The 23,103-nt window shown below is 32.7% G+C and overlaps 1 protein-coding gene across 10 annotated transcripts in view; it reads left to right on the top strand.

Annotated features, from left to right (window-relative positions):
• Window positions 1–23,103, top strand: part of LOC125060034 (kinesin-like protein KIF13B) — a 124,452-nt gene that overhangs the window by 2,063 nt on the left and 99,286 nt on the right. For all 10 annotated transcript variants that reach the window (XM_047664779.1, XM_047664783.1, XM_047664784.1 and 7 more), the window contains exon 2: window positions 2,729–2,816. In XM_047664779.1, the coding sequence (XP_047520735.1) occupies window positions 2,729–2,816 (88 nt within the window). The remainder of the gene's footprint in view (window positions 1–2,728; window positions 2,817–23,103) is intronic.

Here is a 23,103-nt window from a genome sequence, read left to right on the forward strand (position 1 = left end):
CAGTGAACACATACAAAGATTTCAAGGTAAAATCGATTTATGAGATACGGCAATTTTAAAGTTTAATGTCGCGATAATATGACTTAGGGTTTAATGTAATTGTACTATTTATAACGTTATTAATGAACAATGTTGTAATGTTAATTACTCGATCTTTATATTATAGCTATTTTGAAGTTAAATGTAGCGAAAAATAGATTATATGAGAAGGACCTATTTTTGTAATACAAGTTTACTAGATACAAAATTGTACAAATAAACTTTATTATTATTATCACTAAAACTGATTTATGAGTTATGTCAAATCAGGTATATGCAGTTTGATTATACCAACTAATGTTAATGATGTATAAAAGTTAATGGAAAGGCCGAGTAGATCTTTACTGTTTCTATTAACACGAAATTACAAACAAAACAACCTTGCGTACATGTGTTTCCGTTAGCGGAAGCTGGGTTTTATCATGTGTAATCCTCACGCGTTGATGTTTGTATAGTTTTTACAAACATGCCTACACGTTAGGTTAACATGATTTAATTTTGACGGTGAATAACATAGATAATTCTATCTTATCTCTTTTGGCTTGGCGTACCTTTTTTGTAATAATCTTCTTATTACAAAAAAGGGCTGTCCGCGCTATATATAAGTTAGGTCCTAGAGTTTCTCTCCGAGAGAAATTCAAAGAGATAAACATTCTGACTGTAACTTCACAATATATTTTTGAAAATTTACTTTATGTTTACAAAAACGAACCGGATTTTGTCAAATTGTCTGATCTTCACTCCCGAAATACTAGGAACAAAAATAATTTAACAGTTCATGCTACTCGCCTTCATAGAATAAGCAACTCGTTCATGGGTCAATGTATACGCTTTTACAATAAACTTCCTATGGATGTTCGTAAACTTCCCCTTAAGAAATTTAAATTTTTTATTAAATCAAAATTATTAACTAAAGGATATTACAGGATATCCGATTATTTAAATGATAGAAACGCCTGGGATTGAGCTGCTCGCTTATACAGCTATCGCTTGTGTTTTTGTAAGCTGTCTTTCACTTCTTTTTTTTTTTTTTTTTGCATGTTGTACATATTTACAATCTGACATGTCTTGTGCTTTTGCATATGCATTTTATTTTATTCTATTGACATGTTTGTGCTTAGTGCATATTCATTTTTTTACATTTTTTTTTTTTTTCTATATTACTGACATGTTTTGTGCTTAGTGCATATTCATTTTTTCTTTTTCTACAATACTGACATGTTTTGTGCTTTTGCATACAATATTTTACACTTTGACATGCCAAGTGAATAATGATTATATTTCGATTATATTTTTCAATTTCATTATTTTTTCCTTGCTTTAAGGTACACCTTAAAAATACATTTTGTATCCATTGTAAGTGTAAACATTATGCGGGTATATCATAAACTCTTTTGCTTGATTTATAATTTGATACATTTTAGTCTATAGTTATTTTGGGCTGGCGATCTGAGTGAGTTGTTGCCCCACATATTTTTATGGTGCCACTGGCGGTATTGTTGTGTACCGGGTTGTGCAGCTCCCTTAAAAATGGTTGAGCTGCATGAGCTATTCGGGGCATGCTAGCCGTCTGCTGGCACAGGCTTGCTCAGATCGATCTGGTTCTTTCTTCCAAAGACCAGTCCAGTAAATACTCTGCATTTGTTTACACCAATTTATTAATTTATTATTGTATTATCTGGACTATAAAAGAGACTAAGACCCCCGAGTTTGTTTCGACATTTCTTCTCAGGGCAGTCAGTTAGGAAATGTCGACTTCATCTAGTTTAGGATGACATTGTAAAAGTGATTTATATAGTCCTACTTGCAAGAATAAACTATTTCATTTCATTTAATATATATAAATTACGTGTCACGTTGTTTGTCCGCTATGGACTCCTAAACTACCGAACCGATATCAATCAAATTTGCACACCGTGTGTAGTTTGATCCAACTTAAAAGATAGGATAGCTTACATCTCAATTTCTACCCGCAATATTATTTTATTGCAAAATATTTGTTTATTATTTGATAGTCACAATTTTAACAGATGGTGCTGTTGAAAGTACCAACGTTTCACATAAGCTACAATTTAATGACATAACCATCAAAAAAGCAAGGTGGTCCCCATGACTGGTATTCACCTACCGTTTCCCTTGAATAGTTTGCTACTATGTAATATAACAAAAACCTTAGCCACAGCAACGCTTGTCCGGTCTTCTAGTAGACTATATATTTGTTATGTTATCATATCATATTTTGTATATTTTTTACTATATATATATGTGTTTGAAAAAAATCTTAGCAAATTTTAACACAATTTATTTAAAAAAAATTCTCTCGTTGTCTGATTGTTGAAAAGCACACGAAATCTCGAGTTATAATAGGATTTTTAAATTAATGCTTGTTTCGCATAAATGAAAATATTGCGTATTTATAAAAAATAATAATTTCGTAAACAATCATGCAGACTCTGATCATTTTATTAAGCGTAAGGTAAACATAATGTTCAATATTTTTATTTATATAAGTGTCTTTGACCTGTTAGTTATCGAAACCTGCAATATCAGCTACTTAAGTCTATATAGCAGTGTTTATGTTTGATAACGCAATGTCAACTCAAATAGTAGATATTTTTATACAATGCGTTTAAATCTAGAAACAAGCCTTTATAGGGTAGACCACTTTTAATGTATGTGCCTTTTTTAGAACTGGAGCTCGGCACGGTATGCGTGGTGGATATGGATTCGCAGCAGACGATTCTACAATACCCGCAGTCGACTCACGACAAAGAAAGGTATGAATTTTTGAATGTATCACGTAAAATATGATTTAACGTAGAATGTACTACTGTCTTTTAACATTATGAGTTAACCGGTTGAGTGTTGCCCCTCCCACGAGGGCTACGACATCGACTTAGATTGCCGAACTTGAGGGAAATAAATCCATCTGTCAATATTCGACCATTTGACACATGAGAGAAAGAACTTGTGAATCTTTGATTAGGAGCTGTTCCGTTAAACATGTCATCTGCTGGGTAGCATCTAATGTTGATGTCCTCTACGTTTGCCTAATTCTATATACGTTTCGGTTAAAGTTATAATACTATACAGCGACTTGCAACACGATAAATTATAGTGTTTAAAGTTTAAATTAATAACAATGTATCCGTTGTGTTCAAACTTTCATGTTCTCTAATGAATATTAACAAAGGTGACCTCACGTACAATCCTTGCCCCAGATTAAGAACACAAGATAAAGAGCAGAACACAGAAGGAACTGCCTTTATTAGCATGACGGGGTAATTAACGTCTTCCGCATGTGTGGCTTTATTCTTTACCTTCGTCCTTGTAGTTAGGAACTTTTTAAACCGTTGACCTACATGAGCAATATGCGGAAAGTACCCTAACATTAAGTAATTGCACCTAGCGGTTCTTAATGTGATGAGACTGAATGGATGGCAATTTTAATTTCATACACAAACGTGAACTAGTTTGTAATAATGTAATTTGAGTTCTTGAATGTGTGGTCATATGTAACGTCTACCTCAATTTTTTTAGAATATGTAACGTTTTTGTAAAGATGTATAATTTTGGTTAAAAAACTTTAGAGGTGTCAAGGGACACCCGGATGGAACGAAATTCCTTTCGATTAATTTATATGTTAATTGGTATCATAACAGTATGATAGATTTTCTCGACACCAATCTTACGACGAAAAAAAAAAGCCAACATCACGAGGTGTTCTCAGGCGGTCACCCATCCAAGTACTGACCTCGCCCGACGTTGCTTAACTTCGGTGATCGGAAGAGAACCGGTGTATTACAATAGCAAATAGCAAAAAAGTGTCGTGACAACTTTTCGTAAGAATTTTTTCCGTCTAGCCCCCTTTCACAACGTGCGATAAGGAACTTCGTTCCAAAAGTTTGTTTTATTCTGCGTGTGCGCAGTGACATTAAAAAGTTTGTAAAGATTTAAAAAAACAATTGGAATGTTTTGGTGCCTTTTTGTTAAGACATATGTAAGCATTGTTTTGTTACAAAGGTTAAAATAATTCTTGATAAAATAACAGAATAGGCTATCGGTGTAGGGCTATGTAACAAGGAGTACCATTTTCTAAAACCATCCGCGGCATATGAGATTATAAGAAAGAAAATTTTCTGAATTGTTCTGTGTCAGCATTGATTATACATATTTTATTGAAGGTATCTTAAGTGGAGTAAATAAGACGCTCTGATTGTTTCACCTTGTGTTTTCGAAATGGTTAGTTCACTAATTAAACAATTTAATTGCTATTTTATTTTAATATGTTATTTATTCTATTACTGATCGGCTTGATTCTCTCTCTCTCTACGTAGAGAAATTGCATCTCTTTGCGTTTTCTATAAAGTGTACTATGGTGAGTGTTCTAAAGAATTGTTTGGGTTGATCCCTCCCGCCTCGTTTCAACACCGTACGAGCCGTATCAATTCAAAATTTCATCAACATCACCTTGATGGCTGGAAGTCTTTCGCAGTCCGTTTCACAAGGCATTTTCTTTTGAGAACTAGCGAACTGTGGAATCGACTCCCGGTGGAGGTCTTCCCTGAGAGATACCACCTCCTACTATTCAAAGTTAGAGTGTACTTCTCCCTCAAAGGCCGACAACGCACCCACTAAAAATTGGTGTCTATGGGCTGCGATGACTGCCCTTTTTGGGCGTCCCGTAGGCTTTGCCACCGTATTATTTTAAATAGATTTTTAGACAAGATTCTTTAAACATACTAATTTTTTTTGCGAGCTAACTGAAATGTCTCATACAATTTCGGTTTTATATGTAAGATGGATGTGTGAATTAATACACATATTATATATATCCAATTTTTTTATAAGTATGTAATAATATAACAAAAAATTAGATTCCCATCTCAATACTGATAAGTGAAGAATAGAGTGGCAAGGGGTATACCATTTAAAGCAAACTAAACTACTTAGTTAAGCGATATGCTATAACATATCTAATGTTCATACATTCGTCATTTCCAATTCATACTTGACGTATGTGACACCAAATTGTACATATATTGCGGGTTAATTCGGTATTTGTTATGGGTTACAACTTTAGTTTAAAGTATGTATTAGATAAGACTATAGCGACCAACTAAGCTCACACTACCAGAAAAGTGTGCATCAATTTTCAATTTTTTTTTCAAACCAATAATTCTATGATTTTTGGTTACGGAACTATACTAACATTTGTGGTTTGACAGTTAAATATGGCTTGTTAGAAATTACACCAGTAACAACTGCTTTTAGTCTCGTTTCGTAAGAAGTTTTGTAATACTGGTTATTTTGTACCAAATTGCAATAGTAAATTTATCGCTCTCTCTTGTATCTTTGTTGGATAAATAAAAATCTAAATAAAAACCTAATTATACTTGCCCTTATTGTTAATAGATGAAGTTGTATATATATAAAAGGTTAACGTTTATCAATATTAAGTTACAAAACATATATACATAATCTAACTATCTAACAATATGATGTTGAAGTACTATAATGTATTGAAAAAACATACTGGGGTATAAGGCTCTGAATATGATTTTGTCCCATTCGGTGTCGAGACCCTTGGTCCGTTGGGTCCTAGCGCTATAAGGCTTTTTAAGGAAATATCAAAAATGTTAATCCGAAGAGACCGAAGAGCTGGCAGCTACCTCGGACAAGGTCTAGAATTAGTCTAGCGATTCAAAGGGGGAACGCTGCCAGTATCTTCGGAACCTTGCCTAAAGGGACTCCTTTTAATAATATAGTTTAGTTATTATATTTTAAGGTTAGTTATTGTTTTCCTATTAAATATAAATAATAAATATATCTGTATTAAATAATCAACGTAAATCATAGTCGTATTGCCGTTTTGTTAAAATATTTTGTAATAAGTACTTGAAAAAATATGTGAATATGTAATTTATATTCATCAGAAATAAACAAATTCACAATCATAATATCCATATCAATTGAAGTTACATATGATTAAATTACCAAAATCCATTTAACATCAGTGCAATTGAAATTGTGAGATAAATTCATATAAACTCAAAAATAAATTACGTTACAGTTTATTACGTTGTAATTATGATCATTACTTTTATCCTATCTATATTCTTTAACTTTGCTCTTCCTTGGCTAGAGTCTCCCCTATCTATTATGGGATTTCAATTACGGCCAGGAAAATTTAATTTGAACCAGCGTTGTCCACAAGAACACGTTCTTTGACGTTTTATCTCTATTTATATCAATAATGGCTTTATATTATTGAAATTTTTGCTATGTACGTTATAGTCTCTTAAAATACTTATACTATTTACGAAGCGATGCAGAATTTATATATATATACTAGCTGACCTGGCTAACTTCGTTCCGCCCTACAACCTTATAATATCGTTGTTACTTTAATTTAACTTATTTTAGGATTTCATTAATGTTAAGTATTACATTAATACAACTTTTTTGGAAATACAGAAATGTTTTATTGCTTGCCATTGCGAAAGAAGAATGGCAGTTTTACACATTAGGCATCTTCTCTCTAGCGTCAATATGGCGATACTGCATGTTAAGCACTTTCTGATATCCAACATCTTTTGATCAGGATCAAAGCATGGTTATGCATCTCCTCATTCACCTCAAGATCGGAATTTCTTGAACTGACACGAATTCGACGTAAAATGATGCGTAGTTTTGTCAACAGATGGCACCATATGGTTTTTGCATTCGTAAAATTAATTAATTTATTTATTTTTATTCGATAACTTATCCGATATTTTATTGCTTATTCTGCTATTCGGGACGGAAACAAATCAAATCAAAAACCATGGCAATCGGTCCAGCCGTTCTCGAGTTATAAGTGTTGTAACAAACACGACTTTCTTTTATATATATAAAATAACATTTGAACTATCGACACAGAATTCAAATTTGGTTAAGTAAATAAGCCTTTGAGTTTATTACATTTTTAAATGTGATTGTTGTTCTATAGAACTATGTTCTTAGCCTAAAAGAGTTTTCGCCCGTTACAAAATTACTGCTGCACGAATCTTTGTTGCAAATACATTGACATTGCAAATATTAGGAAGAACAAAATTTTATGATGCTCCAAACCGCTTACCTTAAATTTAGTAGTTATATATCCATATTATACCGGTTGAAAACTAACGACAATGCAAAAAGCCTTACATAAATAACACGTGGTTAACACACTCAACAAAACTTAAAGTGGGTACGGGTCGGTCACACTTTCCGTGTTTGCGATGGCAGAGAGTCAAAAAGTCCTTGATTTGGCCCAGTGGGTAGAAAAAAGACAAAACGCCCACCAGAAATTTGGTAAAATGAAAAGGCATAGCGGGGAAAGATTGCAAAATAGTAGCGAGGGGCAGAGACATGTGGTAGGATTTGGAGGCCTTGTAACAGTATGAAATATAATAATAACATAAACTTAATGAAACTCATTTTATTCTACCATGACGAAGTTGCGATACTGATTTACTCTAGCTAGGTAAGAGCCATCGCCTGTCGCCTGTCACGCGAACGTCTTCGCGTCCTATTGATTGACCTGAATGCTTTACTCAGAACGTGTTTCATTTCCATTGATTGCCCTCAATTAGGACATTCTTTATAACCTCGCTTTGATATCGCATTTTATAAAGGATTCTAATTAAATTCACAGTTGACTAGTGAATTCAATTTATACCTAACGAATGAATGAAATCTGTTGTTGGAGCTATTCATTTGATGTTAATTATTAGAAGAATAATGTATAGTCTGAGCTAGGTCTCCGCAGCGTCAGATATTCACCTAGAGCGGACGATACATCACACAGAAATAAGACCCCGTGTCTTTGTTTCCTTCTGTTATTTTATTAACTCTTTAATAGTCCCAACATTTTATAATTACTAAAAAACACGTTAATCAGTTATAAAACTGAACTGAAAACAATTTACTTTGCCGACGTTGAGCGTTAAGCCGGGTTCTAAATTTGCGAACGTTGAATCGGTTTTAATTACATTTTCATGGAAAATAAGGCATTTTATACAGTAATAATTAAAACGTGTTTAAATATGTAACAATAGATTACAGTTATGCATTGAATATTCACATAATAGTATACATCTGCTCAGTTGTTATGAATGAATGATCAAAGACGTCGGCTGCGGTATCTAACGGTTCGCTGCAAGCGTGGGATGTAGATCAATTGTGCTAAAGTCACGTCATTTTAGTTTTATTCGTTGAGATATTTTCCCATGATAAATTAGAGGTCTTAACGCACAACGGACTAAATGGGCTTCTAAATGCGGAAGCTGAATCCACACTCCTTAGATGTCTCCTTTTTGCCAAATAAATTGTAGATCGAAGAGATCCAGTTTACTACTCTGATTGGTATTTAAAACGATTGTAATATTTATATGTTATATAAAGGCTATTTATTATATCTATAATTAGGTCCATTGAATATAAAATACTATGCAATGACTGGAATGTACTTCCAGAAAATGTGATTAGTGTACCCACTTTGAACTTTTTTAAAAACAGTTGAATTTTTGGATAATTTCTCCGAATCATCCAGCACGCGCGCATCAATTTATTAAGCCTTCTTCGGAACCTTGCCTAAAGGGACTCCTTTTAATAATATATAAGGTTTTTAGTTTTAGATTCAAAAAATTATAGTGAATCTTTCAAAATTTATTAAGTTGTTAGTGTGTTTATCTACATAATAATAAATAATAATGTGGAATTTACTTGTTTCTCGCCCCTTGGCCCTTCTGAAGTAATCGATGATGATGAGATGATCTGAAGTAATATATTGATTTAAATAAAAGCATTATTCAGAACTTGTACTATCTAGTATGTACTGTATTATCTAGTTGAGCAAGTGAAATATTGGACTAATTAATAACGAGATAAAAATATCAAGGGTCGCTTTACAGTTTGGACCAACCTATGCGTTATATTTTGCGTATTTCTGTGAAAATGTTACAGCTGTCAGAGAATAGATAAGGGTCGGTTCCGTAATGAAAATAAGTTGCCAAGATAAAAAGTAATTACATCACGTCACGATAAAATAACCTTTTGATTTACAACGCTAGTTTTATAGGCAATCAAATAGTTTTATTTGTTTCTGACTCCATTTTTATTGTTTTGTTACGTCTATCAGTTCAACGCAGATGGTACTCTGCTTAATTGCTCCCACTTAATGCCTAAGGGCCTTTAATTGTGTCTAATTGAATCTAGATATCATTTGACATGAATCGTTCAATTCCATCGATATTCCGCACAGATGGATTCGTTAATTTAGGCGCATGAGGGTAAAATTTTTATGGAACGTCACGAAGATGTGCAGCGTTTTTATAGATTTTTTTTTCTTTAATAAAGATTTGCTAGTATAATATTGTGGTGCAAAACTTGAACACCGATGGTGTTTTTAATAAATAGCAATATATGTTTTGTATTTTTATAAGGGCACAGAACCAACCTTTTTTGCTAAGACCCAGTTGGTATTTTAGAAAATGTGGACATAAGTTAGCAATTATGATAATAATGAATTTATTATATTACTTAGTAATTGTTACCATATTTATGGTGGTATTTCTATATACACAACAACGACTAAATTTAGTTCTGGTTTTTAATTAGCCTTAGTATCATTCATTAATATAAAAAGACTGGCTAAATTAAATTATGGGATTTGTTCAGCTTAATTAATCAATAATTAATTTACAAAGAAGGTTTGATAATTGATCTTTTCACACATATCATAGATTTTTGGGTTTAAGATTGACGGTTTCCTCATGATATTGCGGACGAATGACCAAAATCAGAAAATTCCATTGGTTCAAAACCGATTTAAACAGTGTTGATAGTCGCTTAAACCACTTGACCAACACTGCTCTTTGAACATAAACAAGGTTATTAAACTCCTTGACATACTTTTTTAATAATTAACTTATTTTTATCCTACTTATACTTTATTGTAGGCAATTAATTTAAAGAACACTACATTGTATGTATGTTTAGTTGGGAATCTTTCAAATTTTTATAATTTAGACCGCAAACGTTGTTTTGCCATGTATATTATTTCTAAGTAATTTTTTTTTAGTTCAATAAAAATAACTACATATCTACAATACTAAAAAATGGGGCTTGATTGTAGAGATATCAAAATAAGGGGTTGTATGTATTTTTGTTTATTGTATCATAAAAAAATAAAATCAAAACTTGTTTAAAAATATTTTTTTGGGGTTGACACCCCTTATCACTTAGGGGTTTGGAAGATAGATAGTAGCCGATTCTCAGACTGAATATGCATAAAAAGTATGATAAAAATCGGTCGACCCGTTTCGGAGGAGTATGGTACCTAACATTGTGACACGAGAATTTTATATAAGATATCAAATAGATTAACGTCGATATGTACGAACAATGGAATGTTTTGTCCTTATCACCCTATACTGTAAACAAAGACAAAACATTACCCATTTGAGGCTTATAGTATGTTATAAATAGTGGCACATCTCCTCATCTGTTTTAATACATTTCCTTTTTTACATCAGTAACATACATACATGTTATTGTTTGTCTGAGAATCACTTTGGTCCTAGGTTAATGAGATAAGTGTGTCTGAGTTACGGAGAACGTTTACAGATATTTTAGGTGAATAAATGAAGTGTATTCGAAATGATTGATCGGCCAATTTGCTAATGGATTCCAATTGATTGCTTACGGTTCGTAGTTACAGAAAACCTTTTTCATACACCTCAATTAGTTAATTTCAGAGAAAATAGCATTCAAGACATAGTTATGTTGGGTCTGAGGTTTAATAAAGTGTTTTGAGAGTAATTTGTATAAAACATGACTTAAAAAGCGTTGTGAAGTAAATTATCTTGTAAATAATTGTTAATGTATCAAAAACTCTACATGTATTAAGATTAGACAAGAGTTTAATTTTTGATTGAAATATAATATATTTTTGTGTAATTGAAGAATCATAATTAACTTTCAAAACAATATAAGTTTTGTTAGCGTTGTCAAGCAACACAACGCCAAAGCATTTCTTCCCTATCTTCGAGTTCAAATTATATTTGTATAATTTGAACTTTTAAAGTCAGAACAAAATAAATATTTATTTGTAGGTTCTATAGTCAATTATAAATAATCTCTAATGGGTTTTAATTTTGTAAAATAGCCCATTTAATTTAAAACAAAACATAAAAAAATAATCAAACACGGTCCAGCCGTTTAGGAGTTTCATCATGAACCCACGCACAGATCATTTATATACATATTAAATTATTATTTATAACAAGCAATTGTATAATGGGTAAGAGAGATTACTAAAAGTTTAATCTGTCCTTTCATATATCTTCAAAAGGTATCCAATTTCTAACGGGAGGCGATGCCAAACTAATCCGATAGCTTTGACATGACAATGGAAACTGTAACATAAGTCCCGGCCCATATTTCGGAGATTTGGACCGCACACAAAATTAATGGGCACGGATTGAAATGGGTGCTACGTATGACCGCAAATGAGAAATGATATTAGTCCAGATTTGAGCGTTTGAATTATATAATAAAATAAAATAAAATGAGGCAGAATACGAAATTCCACCCGTATCACCTTGACACAGGACGACCAATTCGACTTAGGGTCCTTCAAGAATAGAGCGTACCAATTCTTAAAAGGCCGGCAACGCACTCGCGAGTCCTCTGGCATTGAGAGTGTCCACGGGCGGCGGTATCACTTAAAATCAGGTGAGCCTCCTACCTGTTTGCCCCCTGTTCTGTATAATAAAACTGTAGAAATGTTTCAGTACAAAAACTGACAAACTGTGTTTAACTTTAGATGAGATAAGAGGCTCTAAGCAGTTGAATTAGTTCTTTAAGAGTTTCGGCCACGGTGACTTTGTCTATCCTTCAATAGAACAACAGCCAATACTTAAATGCCATTGTACTTGCGAGCTTTCTGGCGGTCTCCATGGGCGGCGGTATCCCTTAAAATCTGGTTGGCTTGTTGCTCGTTTCACCCGTTCTATAAAAAAAACTTACGGAGATAATCTCTCTTCAAATGAAATCTCTATTCAATAACTCTTATTACCGATACAAGTATCGTGAGATCAGACATGGGACTATTTCTCAAGATATCAATGATAATTTGTCGCGTTTTAAATGTTAAATCGTAATTAATCTCGTCAATCATTGACTATTATAAATGTTACTATTTTTATGGCCATAAAGTAATAAAAGCTTAGACAAAAATTATGTGATCTTCAATTTTATAAAATTTTGGGATCAGATCAGATCAGGGAAATGAAAAAAAGTGTGCCGTATCGTGATAAAACGTACTAAATGAAACTACCTACCTACCTACTGGTTTTAGTAAAAAAATCGATGAAGTACATATTTATTCTTTCCGGAAGTAATTTTACTATACATAATTACTTAGTATAGCGGCCGCCACATATGACTATAACGTAATACATCCTATTAGCGATACATGTGAAGCCTCTTATTGGGTCAGATTCTCGCTAAAAATAAAACATGAATACGTAATAACAGGCAATAATGTTGTATAATATTTTGCTGTTTCTAGATTTTTATTTATATATAAAATATAGAATTGTTTGTCAAATACTTTCTTAATAGTTCTGGTTTTAGTGCGTTGCTACGAACGTTTAAGCTTTAAAAGGAAAAAAATATTAATTTATAACTTATGGCTGAGTAACTGTGATACAAATACATCTAATAAAAACAGTTGACAGAACAACGAACGAATGTATGTAATGGAAATTGGAACGCAAGATCAAATTCAATTATATTTAGTAATGTCTTTGATTAACATAACCTTTACACATTTAAAGAAAAAACTTTTTACCGGATTAAAGTTATGTATTATTATAAATTTACAATTATTTAACATAATTTTAAATCCGATACTAACACCGGGGAAATAAATACAGATAATGCAACTCTCTACAGCTGTGATACTTTTTGACATCCAACACCTTTTGTCTTCAGTCACCGTGACCACGCACGCTGTAAAGCACGCGAAACGTCGGATAAATTTAAAATTATGTTAAATAATTGTAAATTTATAATAATACATAACTTAAATCCGGTAAAAAGTTTTTTCTTTAAATCAATTATATTTTACAGTGTGTTCGATTGTTAGTTACTTAGGCTGTTAAAGTAACTAACAGCGGAATTAAAAGAAACATAAGACATTTATTTCTTTGTACATGCAAGTGCTTACTATCTATTCAATGTCTTAGTATATTAGGCGCATGCAGATACATAGTTTATCCTTAAACATACATGTAAAAAACTGGTTCCATAAGTTGTAACGTGTTCCAGGCAACTCTAGTATGGAAAAATAAAAAAGAACCACCACTGGGTAAAGTACAAGAAGTGCATAAGGGGTTCAAGTATTACGTAAGCAGATTTACTGCAATTTATCCCCCCCCCCCTCCTTTTGTCAAGCAAAGCTCTGAAAAATCATAGTATATAAACGAATTAATTTTTTGTAATAAATTTAAAAACTGAGCTCGTCCGTTATCAAAAGTTAGGAAATCCAAAGCAGGATGCACAGTATAGGAGGATATCACTGTTGTGAGGTTATGTTAGTTTAAAATGTATGTAATTATTTTAACTGTTTAAGAATTCAGTACATACATAGTTTGTTAACAAAGAAACGTTCTTTGTGACTTTCTTATATAGTTGTCATAAAATTGTATAATACTATAATTCCGGCATATTAAAGATATAAGTTATAATATAAGAAAAGTATGTATGAGCTACGTAACATACTAAGCCATTTTACGTCAGCATAATTCATTGTTAGACACGTTCCCTTCGCCATAACATTACACGTAGCATTTCTATTGTGATCATTGTTACAACAATTACCTTGACACTACGAGGCACGCGTGATCGCTAGTTTAACACGTTACCTGCGCGAAATCGTTTCCGTATCGAGATTAATAAGCAAATATATATGTTCAGTATTTACGTGCGTTAATTGTAAATATTATTTGGTTTTCAAATAGAGCAGCCTTGTAGCAGGCGGAAGAATCTATATGTGCAGGCAATATATATAAAGATTACGCTGTGTGAATGTATGACACTGTAGGGAAAAATAGAGAGAAAGCTTCCTGGAGCGAAGGCAGGCCATGGCTTTCATTAATATAAAAAAAAAATATCGGTTGTCTGTAAAGTCGGTTTACTGACGATAGTTGAACGTGACAACGCCTTAAGAAAATACTGATGGAATGGTTGCATTCTTCAAAAGAAAATTTTAATTTTATTTGTTAGATAGATATTTTGTATGGATATAGAGAAGGAAGTAAATGGAAATCACAATTGAATTGATCAAGTTACATTTATTTGTACGCATAAATACAATTATGTCAATTTTTGTGTGCAAGCGAGAGCGCGGAACGAGTGCTCTCGCTTGCACTTCAAGCCTTAAATGGAACGCCTCAAAGGTAACGCCGCATGAGTCATGTTTTATCGTGCGTGCAGCCGGCTCCATCGAATTATAAGACGTTGTCACGTCAAAAAATATGTTCTCCAAATGGCGAAGAAAATTATCATGAGGAAACCGGCACTCTAAGTGCTAATCACCTATTTTCCTAGAATTCTAAGGCTGATTATTATTTCCGAGAGTTGTAGCGCAATTTTTATCATAGTCAGTGATATATGGACACTTGGACCTTTTTTAATACTATATTTGTTTATTTTTAATTATTAAAATGTATTCAATTATATTTCAATTATGAATAATTTTACTGTTATTTTCATAAACTTTCACGAAATTAAATTATTTTCGGTGTTAAAATATGAGTCATTAAAATCGAAGGTTTACTTACAATAAATATTTTTATTTATTAGAATTAACAAAAGTACTAATGGCCTAGATTATATACTGCCTTGCACGTGAATTCCGGTTTTGTAAAATCTTATTTCCGTAATCGTAATGACCTCGAGAAAATCTCGACCTAAATTATTATATATGTATATATACATCTGTATATTCATATAGGCTCCAACAATTAAATAAATTCATATCAGGTATATTGCAACACGACAGATAACGCTTATCATTAGATAACATTGTCGCGAGCACGGGTTGTTATTCGCGAAATTCCTATTCAATTTGTATTGAATAGGAGTACCTAAATAAATAGGTTAATGTACATATATAAAGTTAATATTTGCAAATTTTGGTTTCCGATGTACAGAAATAATATTAATTTATTTTAAGTTTTACGCTAACTATTTAAAGTGTTCTATTATCTATATTTGTTTTTTTGGGTTAATTTATATTGTTGTGGGCTCTGGCAGAATGACCAGCGCTGTGGAACACGTCTGCTCCACACCATAATGCTGAGCCAGGGCCAGTTCCTTAATATTTTTGTTCTTTTTCTTTTTTGATTATTGTTATTATTATTGTGTGTGTGTTTTGTTAGTAATAAATGGTATGTCTATGTCTGTATAGAGGAAGCGATCAGCCTTTTGTGCCTAACACACGCTGACAAGGTGGTCTTATGCGGTTTCTTCAACATTAGACGTCGAGATAGAATGTGCAATTTCGACCCGTCGCGTTGTTCCACAACTAGGCGTTTCTTAAGACAATTTTTATTGCTCACCACTTCTAGGAACCAGCTGATCGTCGAGGTATTTTCGAACTCATTCCACTTGAGGCCCTTCAAGTAAAGAGTGTACCAATTCTTAAAATGCCTATTCTATACAAAAATATGCATTATGTTATAAAAAAGTTATTAGCTATATATATGATTGTTTTTTCAGTTATCTATTATTTCATATTATGAATTCAGCGGCTTGGTTATATAACATTCACAACAACATAATATTTACTATTGTATCAATATTAGTAAATGTGAATAATAATTGGGATTACTTGTTAATCCGACAAACGAAGACCGCAACACAACTATGTTTGTTGTTATGAAAGCGAAACTTCACATGAAACAAGTATATGAAGTAATTCGTTTTGGGATAAATTAATACGTTTATTCATTGCGACATTACTCTAGTGAAGCGTGAGGTAATTTAAGTCAGTAATTTTTCTTTAAGCTTAGTTATAAAAAAACTTGTAATGTGTGAGAGTTTTGTATGTGTGTGAGAAGTGGAAGTGGATACGCGCTTTGTTTGTTTAGGTAAATGCTAAATTAATTATAATAATATAAAGCCCCTTTGTCAGATATATTATACCTACCACGTGTAAACCCTTTAACTTAAATGTTTCATTGAACTGATATTATAATTTCTTTTGATTTCACACTACCGAAGCGTTGGTTAGTTAATTTTTCTAGGATCCTCAGATTGTAAACTTAAAGTGTCGTTTGGTCAAGTGGCATGATTGTAATTATTGGTGCACGGCGTTTTTTTATAAAGTTTTGTTTTCCTATGCTTTTGGATACTGCGCAACAAGTCCGTCGTGGTCCGGTACAGTTCCACTGTAGGACGTACAGTTCTATGTATTATTTATTAATTTAATAATTATAAGTTACCTATAGCTACTTGTAATAATAATGGTTATACTTTTATACATTTAAATACAAAAGGAAACAGTAATCAGTTATTAAAACTTAAGTTATATGAAAGTGTTTGACAAAAACAGGTGAACTAAAATTACTAATTAATGACCGTTAACGGGCAGACTATGCTAGAGATCGATAATAAGCTATTAGTAAAAATTTAATACAGTTTGAAAAGAAATGACTAACGTTTAAAAATCGAATAAACGATAACAAAGTGAAACTTGGTTCAAATATAGCTTTGTTAAGTCACAACAGAGTATAAAGCAATACGTGAAGCGATAAAATTGAGATGACTCTTTTATGATCTGTGTCGGAGTACAAACATTGAGATCATAACATTTGTGTTTACATCTTATTTGATTTTATGATTTGTTAAATTCATTGTTATCACTCGTATTTAACATATGCCTAAAAGTATATACTGAACAAAAAGTTATTTAATTTTTTTTTAAATAAAGCTCGTAAATGAATATCGTAATCTGTATTATATCAGTTTAAACAATTTGTATGTAACTCAAAACTTAGCGATTTAAAAGAGTTGTGGAAAGTTTCTTGCCAGTTCTTCTCTCTAGCTCTACGCCCTTGACTTGCGAACTGGTAGTAAATGTAAATTTACAATTAATTTAACTTCTTTTTTTGACGTTCATAACTGTACTTGTTTACCTATATGACTAAAGATATTTTGAGGTTGAGTATACTAGTCAATATTAAACTACAGAAGAAGAATAAAAACGTGCCTGTATAAGTCACTTTATAATTAACTTATAATTAAAAAAAATTCGCCGGTACAGACTGGATGAATGTTTGAACATTTATATACATATATAAAATATTGAAAAAAAAAGACTTTCTCTTAAATAAGAAAATATAAGATCTATTTAAAAATACATTCTATCTTTATATATATACTTCTCATATACGCGTTTTTTTAATGCCTTTTGCTTCCAACTGTTTGCACTTGCTATCAGACGCGATTCTAGTCCAATGCGGCCTCTGCGTGGTAGCTAAAAATACATACGACCTATCATTTTATTTTAATGTTAAAATAAAAACTTTTTTGTCGAAAGTCGCGATAATATTCTGTTATTAAAACAACAAAGACTAGGATTTATTTCAAAGCTGTAACATCTGGAGGAAGAACAATTGATAACACTGTTTCACATGACCTCATCAAACCGACCTCACATACTGCACTGCGCTGATAGAACACCTCTAATTACAAGCGAGCGTTAAACGAGAAACTTTAATTAAAGTTAGCAACTTTGCTATTCAAGAAATTGGATCGTAATTAAAAAACAATAAAGCAACGCAAAAATAACATTATTTGAATCTAAACTTAAAAACGTAAAAAAAAAAAAAATAATAACTGAATATATTAAAAGGAGTCACCTTAGGCAAGGTTCAGAAGATACTGGAAGCGTTCCCCCTTTGAATAGCTAGACTAATTCTTTGTCCGAGGTAGCTGCCAGCTCTTCGGTCTCCCGTGATGTCGACTAACCTTTTTGCTATTTCCTTAAAAAGCCTTATAGTGCTAGGACCCCACGGACCAAGGGTCTCGACACCGAATGGGACAAAATCATATTCGGACTTCGGAGCCTAGACCCCTTTTAATTGATACATATACATTTTAGTTAGTGAAGGATTGAGATGACTAGTTCCATTAGGTTTTGCCAAGTTTGCATGAGACAAGCCGAGCCATTATTGTGTTCAGTGAGTAGTGAAATATCCAAAAAGGTTCCTTTGCGGATGTTATGTACATAATAAAATACATATAAAAAAACCAGTGGCGCTACAACCTTTGGTCTTGGCCTCAGATTTATGTATCAGTTTCGTCGTCGTTTTCTGTGCCTTCTGTGACGCACACCGTCGATTTTTTGGGTCTAAGCATGCCGGTATCGTCATGTTTTCCTTCACGTACGAGTTAATATGTGCACATAGAAAGAAATGTCTTTTGTTGCGAAGCCGGGGATTGAATCTACGACCTCAGGGATGTAAATCTGACGCTCAAGCTAACACTGAAATAAAATAATCTAAATAAAAATACCCTACATAGTATACAATAATTTCAATGGCAATTGTGTTGATGAATAGTAAATCTATATACAGAATAGAATTTCGTTTACCCCTATTAGTTATCGCTTACGAGTAAAGCTGAAAAGGAATATCCTAATCGTCCAATAACAGTCCTGTCGTAGGAACTTCTTAAATCTCTTGATACCTCACAAAGTCGACCAAGGCTGGCAATTGAATGAAATCGCATTTAAATTTCAAATAGATCCCGAGTAACTTCCAAGACTACTGCAAAATCGAAGCCAAGTCATCAATCAGACTATCCGGATATTTGATTGTAAGCCTTTTGGTAATTGTTATACGGGTTACAATTGTATTATTATTTTATTAACTTGAGACACGTCACTTGCATTTTATACACCATTATGTTGTTTATTAGGAACTTATGTTAATGAACTGGAACAACTCATTACGTAATGAACTTTAGTAATATTGCACATAAAGAGCGTATTTCTTAAAGGGCCGGCAACGCACTTCCGAACCGGCTCTGTCTCATGGGCGGTATCAGTTAAGCCCTTGTTCTATATGAAAATACTTAAATAGGATAAATATGTACTGTGACTAGTTTGTCTTGGTTACAATATAGTCACTTTCTTTTCTCTGGCATTGAGAGTGTCCATGGGCGGCGGTATAACTTAAAATCAGATGAGCCTCCTGACCGTTTGCCACCTGTTCTATATGAAAAAAAAAAACCAATTCTCTTTGGAAGATCCTTGTCTTTTCTATTTGATAATCAAATACGAAGGTAGTTAATATATAATAAAAAAATAATACTAAACAATTAAAATAATATTGTCTTGGAAACAAACGTCAAACAGAAGTCATTCACTTGGAAGACATGATGAATTGTAATTTTCTTTGCATAATTGTCTTTCTTTTCTCACTCGCGAGCCCTCTGTCATTGAATGACCATGGGCGGCGGTATAACTAAACATCAGGTGAGCCTTTGCCCCCTGTTCTATAAAAAAAATAAAAATATAACGGACAATAAAAATGTAGTGTATCGGTTAACGGATACCGGTTTATGAAAGGGTATGTTGTTGAATATTCATGATGTTGCTTTACAAATTCGAAATATTTCATATGAAAATCTAATGGAGTTTGTTTTAGTCGGCTCCCGGGGGTATAACAACGGTCTGCAATTTCTCATTTGAGCAGCGTTAGAAGTAATTACAATATGGACATTTGCGAATTAGTTAATGGAAGTGCTTTCCCGTTAATATTCCATAATGATCTCATAAAAACTCAATGCACGTAATTTGGCCGAGGTGGGGTAAAGTCCGCGCATTTTTTTAATAGAAGATTGAAAGACCGGCAACGCACTTGCGAGCAATGGCAATGTGAGTGTCCATGGGCGTCGGTATCACTTTACATTAGTAGAAAAAAAACGACGTAAAATCGACTCATCGAATGACTCTGACATTTGTTTGCTAAAAAAAGAATATTTTCATGTTCACAAGATTATATTTGTTACCTAAAATTGTAACTAAATGCTCCAAATTAAACTCTAATTAAACTCCAAATTATATGCGCTCCCTCAACTCCCGGTTTTTGAGTCCTTTAAAATCTCCGGTATAAAGAAGAAATTCAATTCGACTATCTCTCACTTTATAATTTTTAAAAATCTCATATCGAAGCATGAGCAGTGGGCTTCAGCGTGCGACTCTCATCCCTGAGGTCGTAGGTTCGATCCCCGGCTGTGCATTAATGGACTTTCTTTCTATGTGCGCATTTAACACTCTCTCGAACGGTGAAGGAAAACATCGTGAGAAAACCGGGAAGTCTTAGGCCCAAAAAGTTGACGGCGTGTGTCAGGCAGGCTGATCACCTACTTGCCTATTAGATTGAAAAATGATCATGAAACAAATTCAGAAATCTGAGGCCCAGACCTAAAGGGGTTGTAGCGCCACTGATTTATTTATTTATTTTCATATCAAAGCATAATATGTTGCATATCTACTATCTTTCTACCTAATGCTTATCTCTACCTTAAACTTACTTCTCTGCCCTTAACACTCTTTTAGCATGGGTTGCCTAGAATAGATGTTATAAGCGAAATAATTGTATGTTTACTGATGTTATGTATAATAATAAATAATGGCTGTTAAATATTGGGCTTTCGTCTAATAAAATATCCAAAGCTATTGCTTAGAAGTACAGTACTTTGCTAATTAACCTTAACCACCTTAAGTATGTCTATTCTCATCACAAACGGGATGTACCGGTCGGGTGCACTGCGTCGGAACTCAGACAGCATGTCACCGGTTGACTTTCACGGATCTTTCGATTCGAATAATCTTAAAGAGATTGTTCGACCAAGTTCAGAAATCACTATGGAGTATTCGGCTTAAACGTGGTGGCTACTACTTTTTTGTTACGCTGGAATCTGTTCCAACTTTTCAATATATGTATTATATTTCTCCGAATATATCATAGTACAATATCAGTTTGGGTATGTTCTGTTACTCATCGTTGTTTTTATTGAATAATAGGGTAATACTGTAATTTAACCTTAAGATGTTTGTTAGTTTTATTCCGACATGTTCTTACCACCTTAATTCGATTGAATTAAGGTGGTAAGAACATGTCAAAAGACTAAATCTTTCACAGTATAAAAGGACTAATTTTTTTTTAAGTTAGAAAAGTGCAAATAGATAAAAAATCACACTATATACTTTAATGTATATTTTAAATTAAATCTATTGGAACATAGTTTGTAAGGTTTTTTATGTATTCACATAATGTTATGGGCGGTAAAATTAATAAAATTACGTTTATGATACGTTGTAAATTCTAGTAAATTCTAACTGAACTATAAATTTATGAAGCAGTCGTAGATTTTTAATTTATACACATTATAAGGGAAAATAATTGTAATTCGTCTCACGCTAATTTTATCGCTAGACGCAGTGTCGCCGGAACTAAGAAGTTCGTAATAAATTCTCCTTGATAAATGAACAATCACGGGGTCTAATTTATACAGCACAGTACACAATTATCTGTTTACTCGGAGTTTGTTAAGTGAAAAATAAGGATAAGATATAAAGATTCTAAGGATCTCTTATAAAAAAACTAAATTAGTTATTTACACTGTTTTACTTTTGTATTAATTAAGGTGATCTATTGTTGTTATATTGTACAAATAACTATGTATATAAGATTTATTGAATACGTCATAAGGTTTCTATTAGATAAGAGAATTATCACTAAATAAATTCAAAGCCCTCGTTAAACGAAAATTAATCAACAAAGCTTTTTATAAATTTGAGGACTACTTAAATGATCCTAATCCTTGGGATTGATTTGCTCCAGTTCAAACAATTTGTATGACAATACTTGGCGATTAAAAAGAGTGGCGGAAAGTTTCTTGCCAGTTCTTCTTACCCGCTCTACGCCCTTGACTTGCGAACTGGTAGTAAATGTAAATTTACGATTTATTTAACTTGACGATTCAAAAGTGTACTTGGTTACCCACTTGAATAAAGATATTTTGAGTTTGAGTTTATACAAAATAAGGAAACATTTTACAGACCAGACCGCCAGAGGAATTGCTAATTATTTATCTAATATGCAAGAGTATATTTTGTATTTTTTTCTAGACTTATCCTACTTAGATTATCCTAAATAGAACAAACAACATCCTTGAAAAATTTAATTTTATAAAACAATAAAAATTTCAAAACATCGAAAATGTTTCACAGAAAAGTCAATAGGGAAATAGCTTTTAACGTTGATTGCCATTACCATATTCGCTACTCGATACTTGTCGATACGCGTGTCAATATTGTGGAAATATTTTTGATGTCATTGAAAAGCACGATCTTTGAAAAGTGCAGCATTGGTTTGAGAGTACAACTCTCAACTCTATAGACGACTCAACGACTGTGCACCTGTGACTCTCTATGTCCGCAGTTAATCGAGCCGTACGAATATCGTGAGGAAATTAGCATGACTTAGATCCAAAACTTGACGTGGAGGCACATAATTAAATGTTTTTATGCTTAATTTAATTATAAAATAATTTGGTATACTGGCTCAGGCCTTTCAGTAGAAGAAACCCTGAGAACAACTTCTGCGTAATTCTTTTTATTTACTATATATAGTTCCCATTTGTAATAGTATCGTTCTCAGAAACTTACGATACACTGCGTCCAATCACAATTGTTGTCTTTTATCACGGATCATAAAGCGATACAATTTTCTATTACATTCGAGCATTTGTAATTGGGACGAATTGTAAGTGAAGGCCGTCTTTATATAAATTCAACTATTATTCCAATTTAGCAAATGTTGGGTCGATTATATGATATTTTGTCTCGACAGTTAAAAAAAATAAACTACCACATGTATTTTAAATTCAAATTCCCTACAAATTACACATACTTCGCGCGAACATTGCAATGAATATGTATATGTGCATGCAAAA

This window comes from Pieris napi, chromosome 20, assembly GCF_905475465.1.
Source record: "Pieris napi chromosome 20, ilPieNapi1.2, whole genome shotgun sequence".
In the NCBI taxonomy this organism is placed as follows: domain Eukaryota; kingdom Metazoa; phylum Arthropoda; class Insecta; order Lepidoptera; family Pieridae; genus Pieris; species Pieris napi.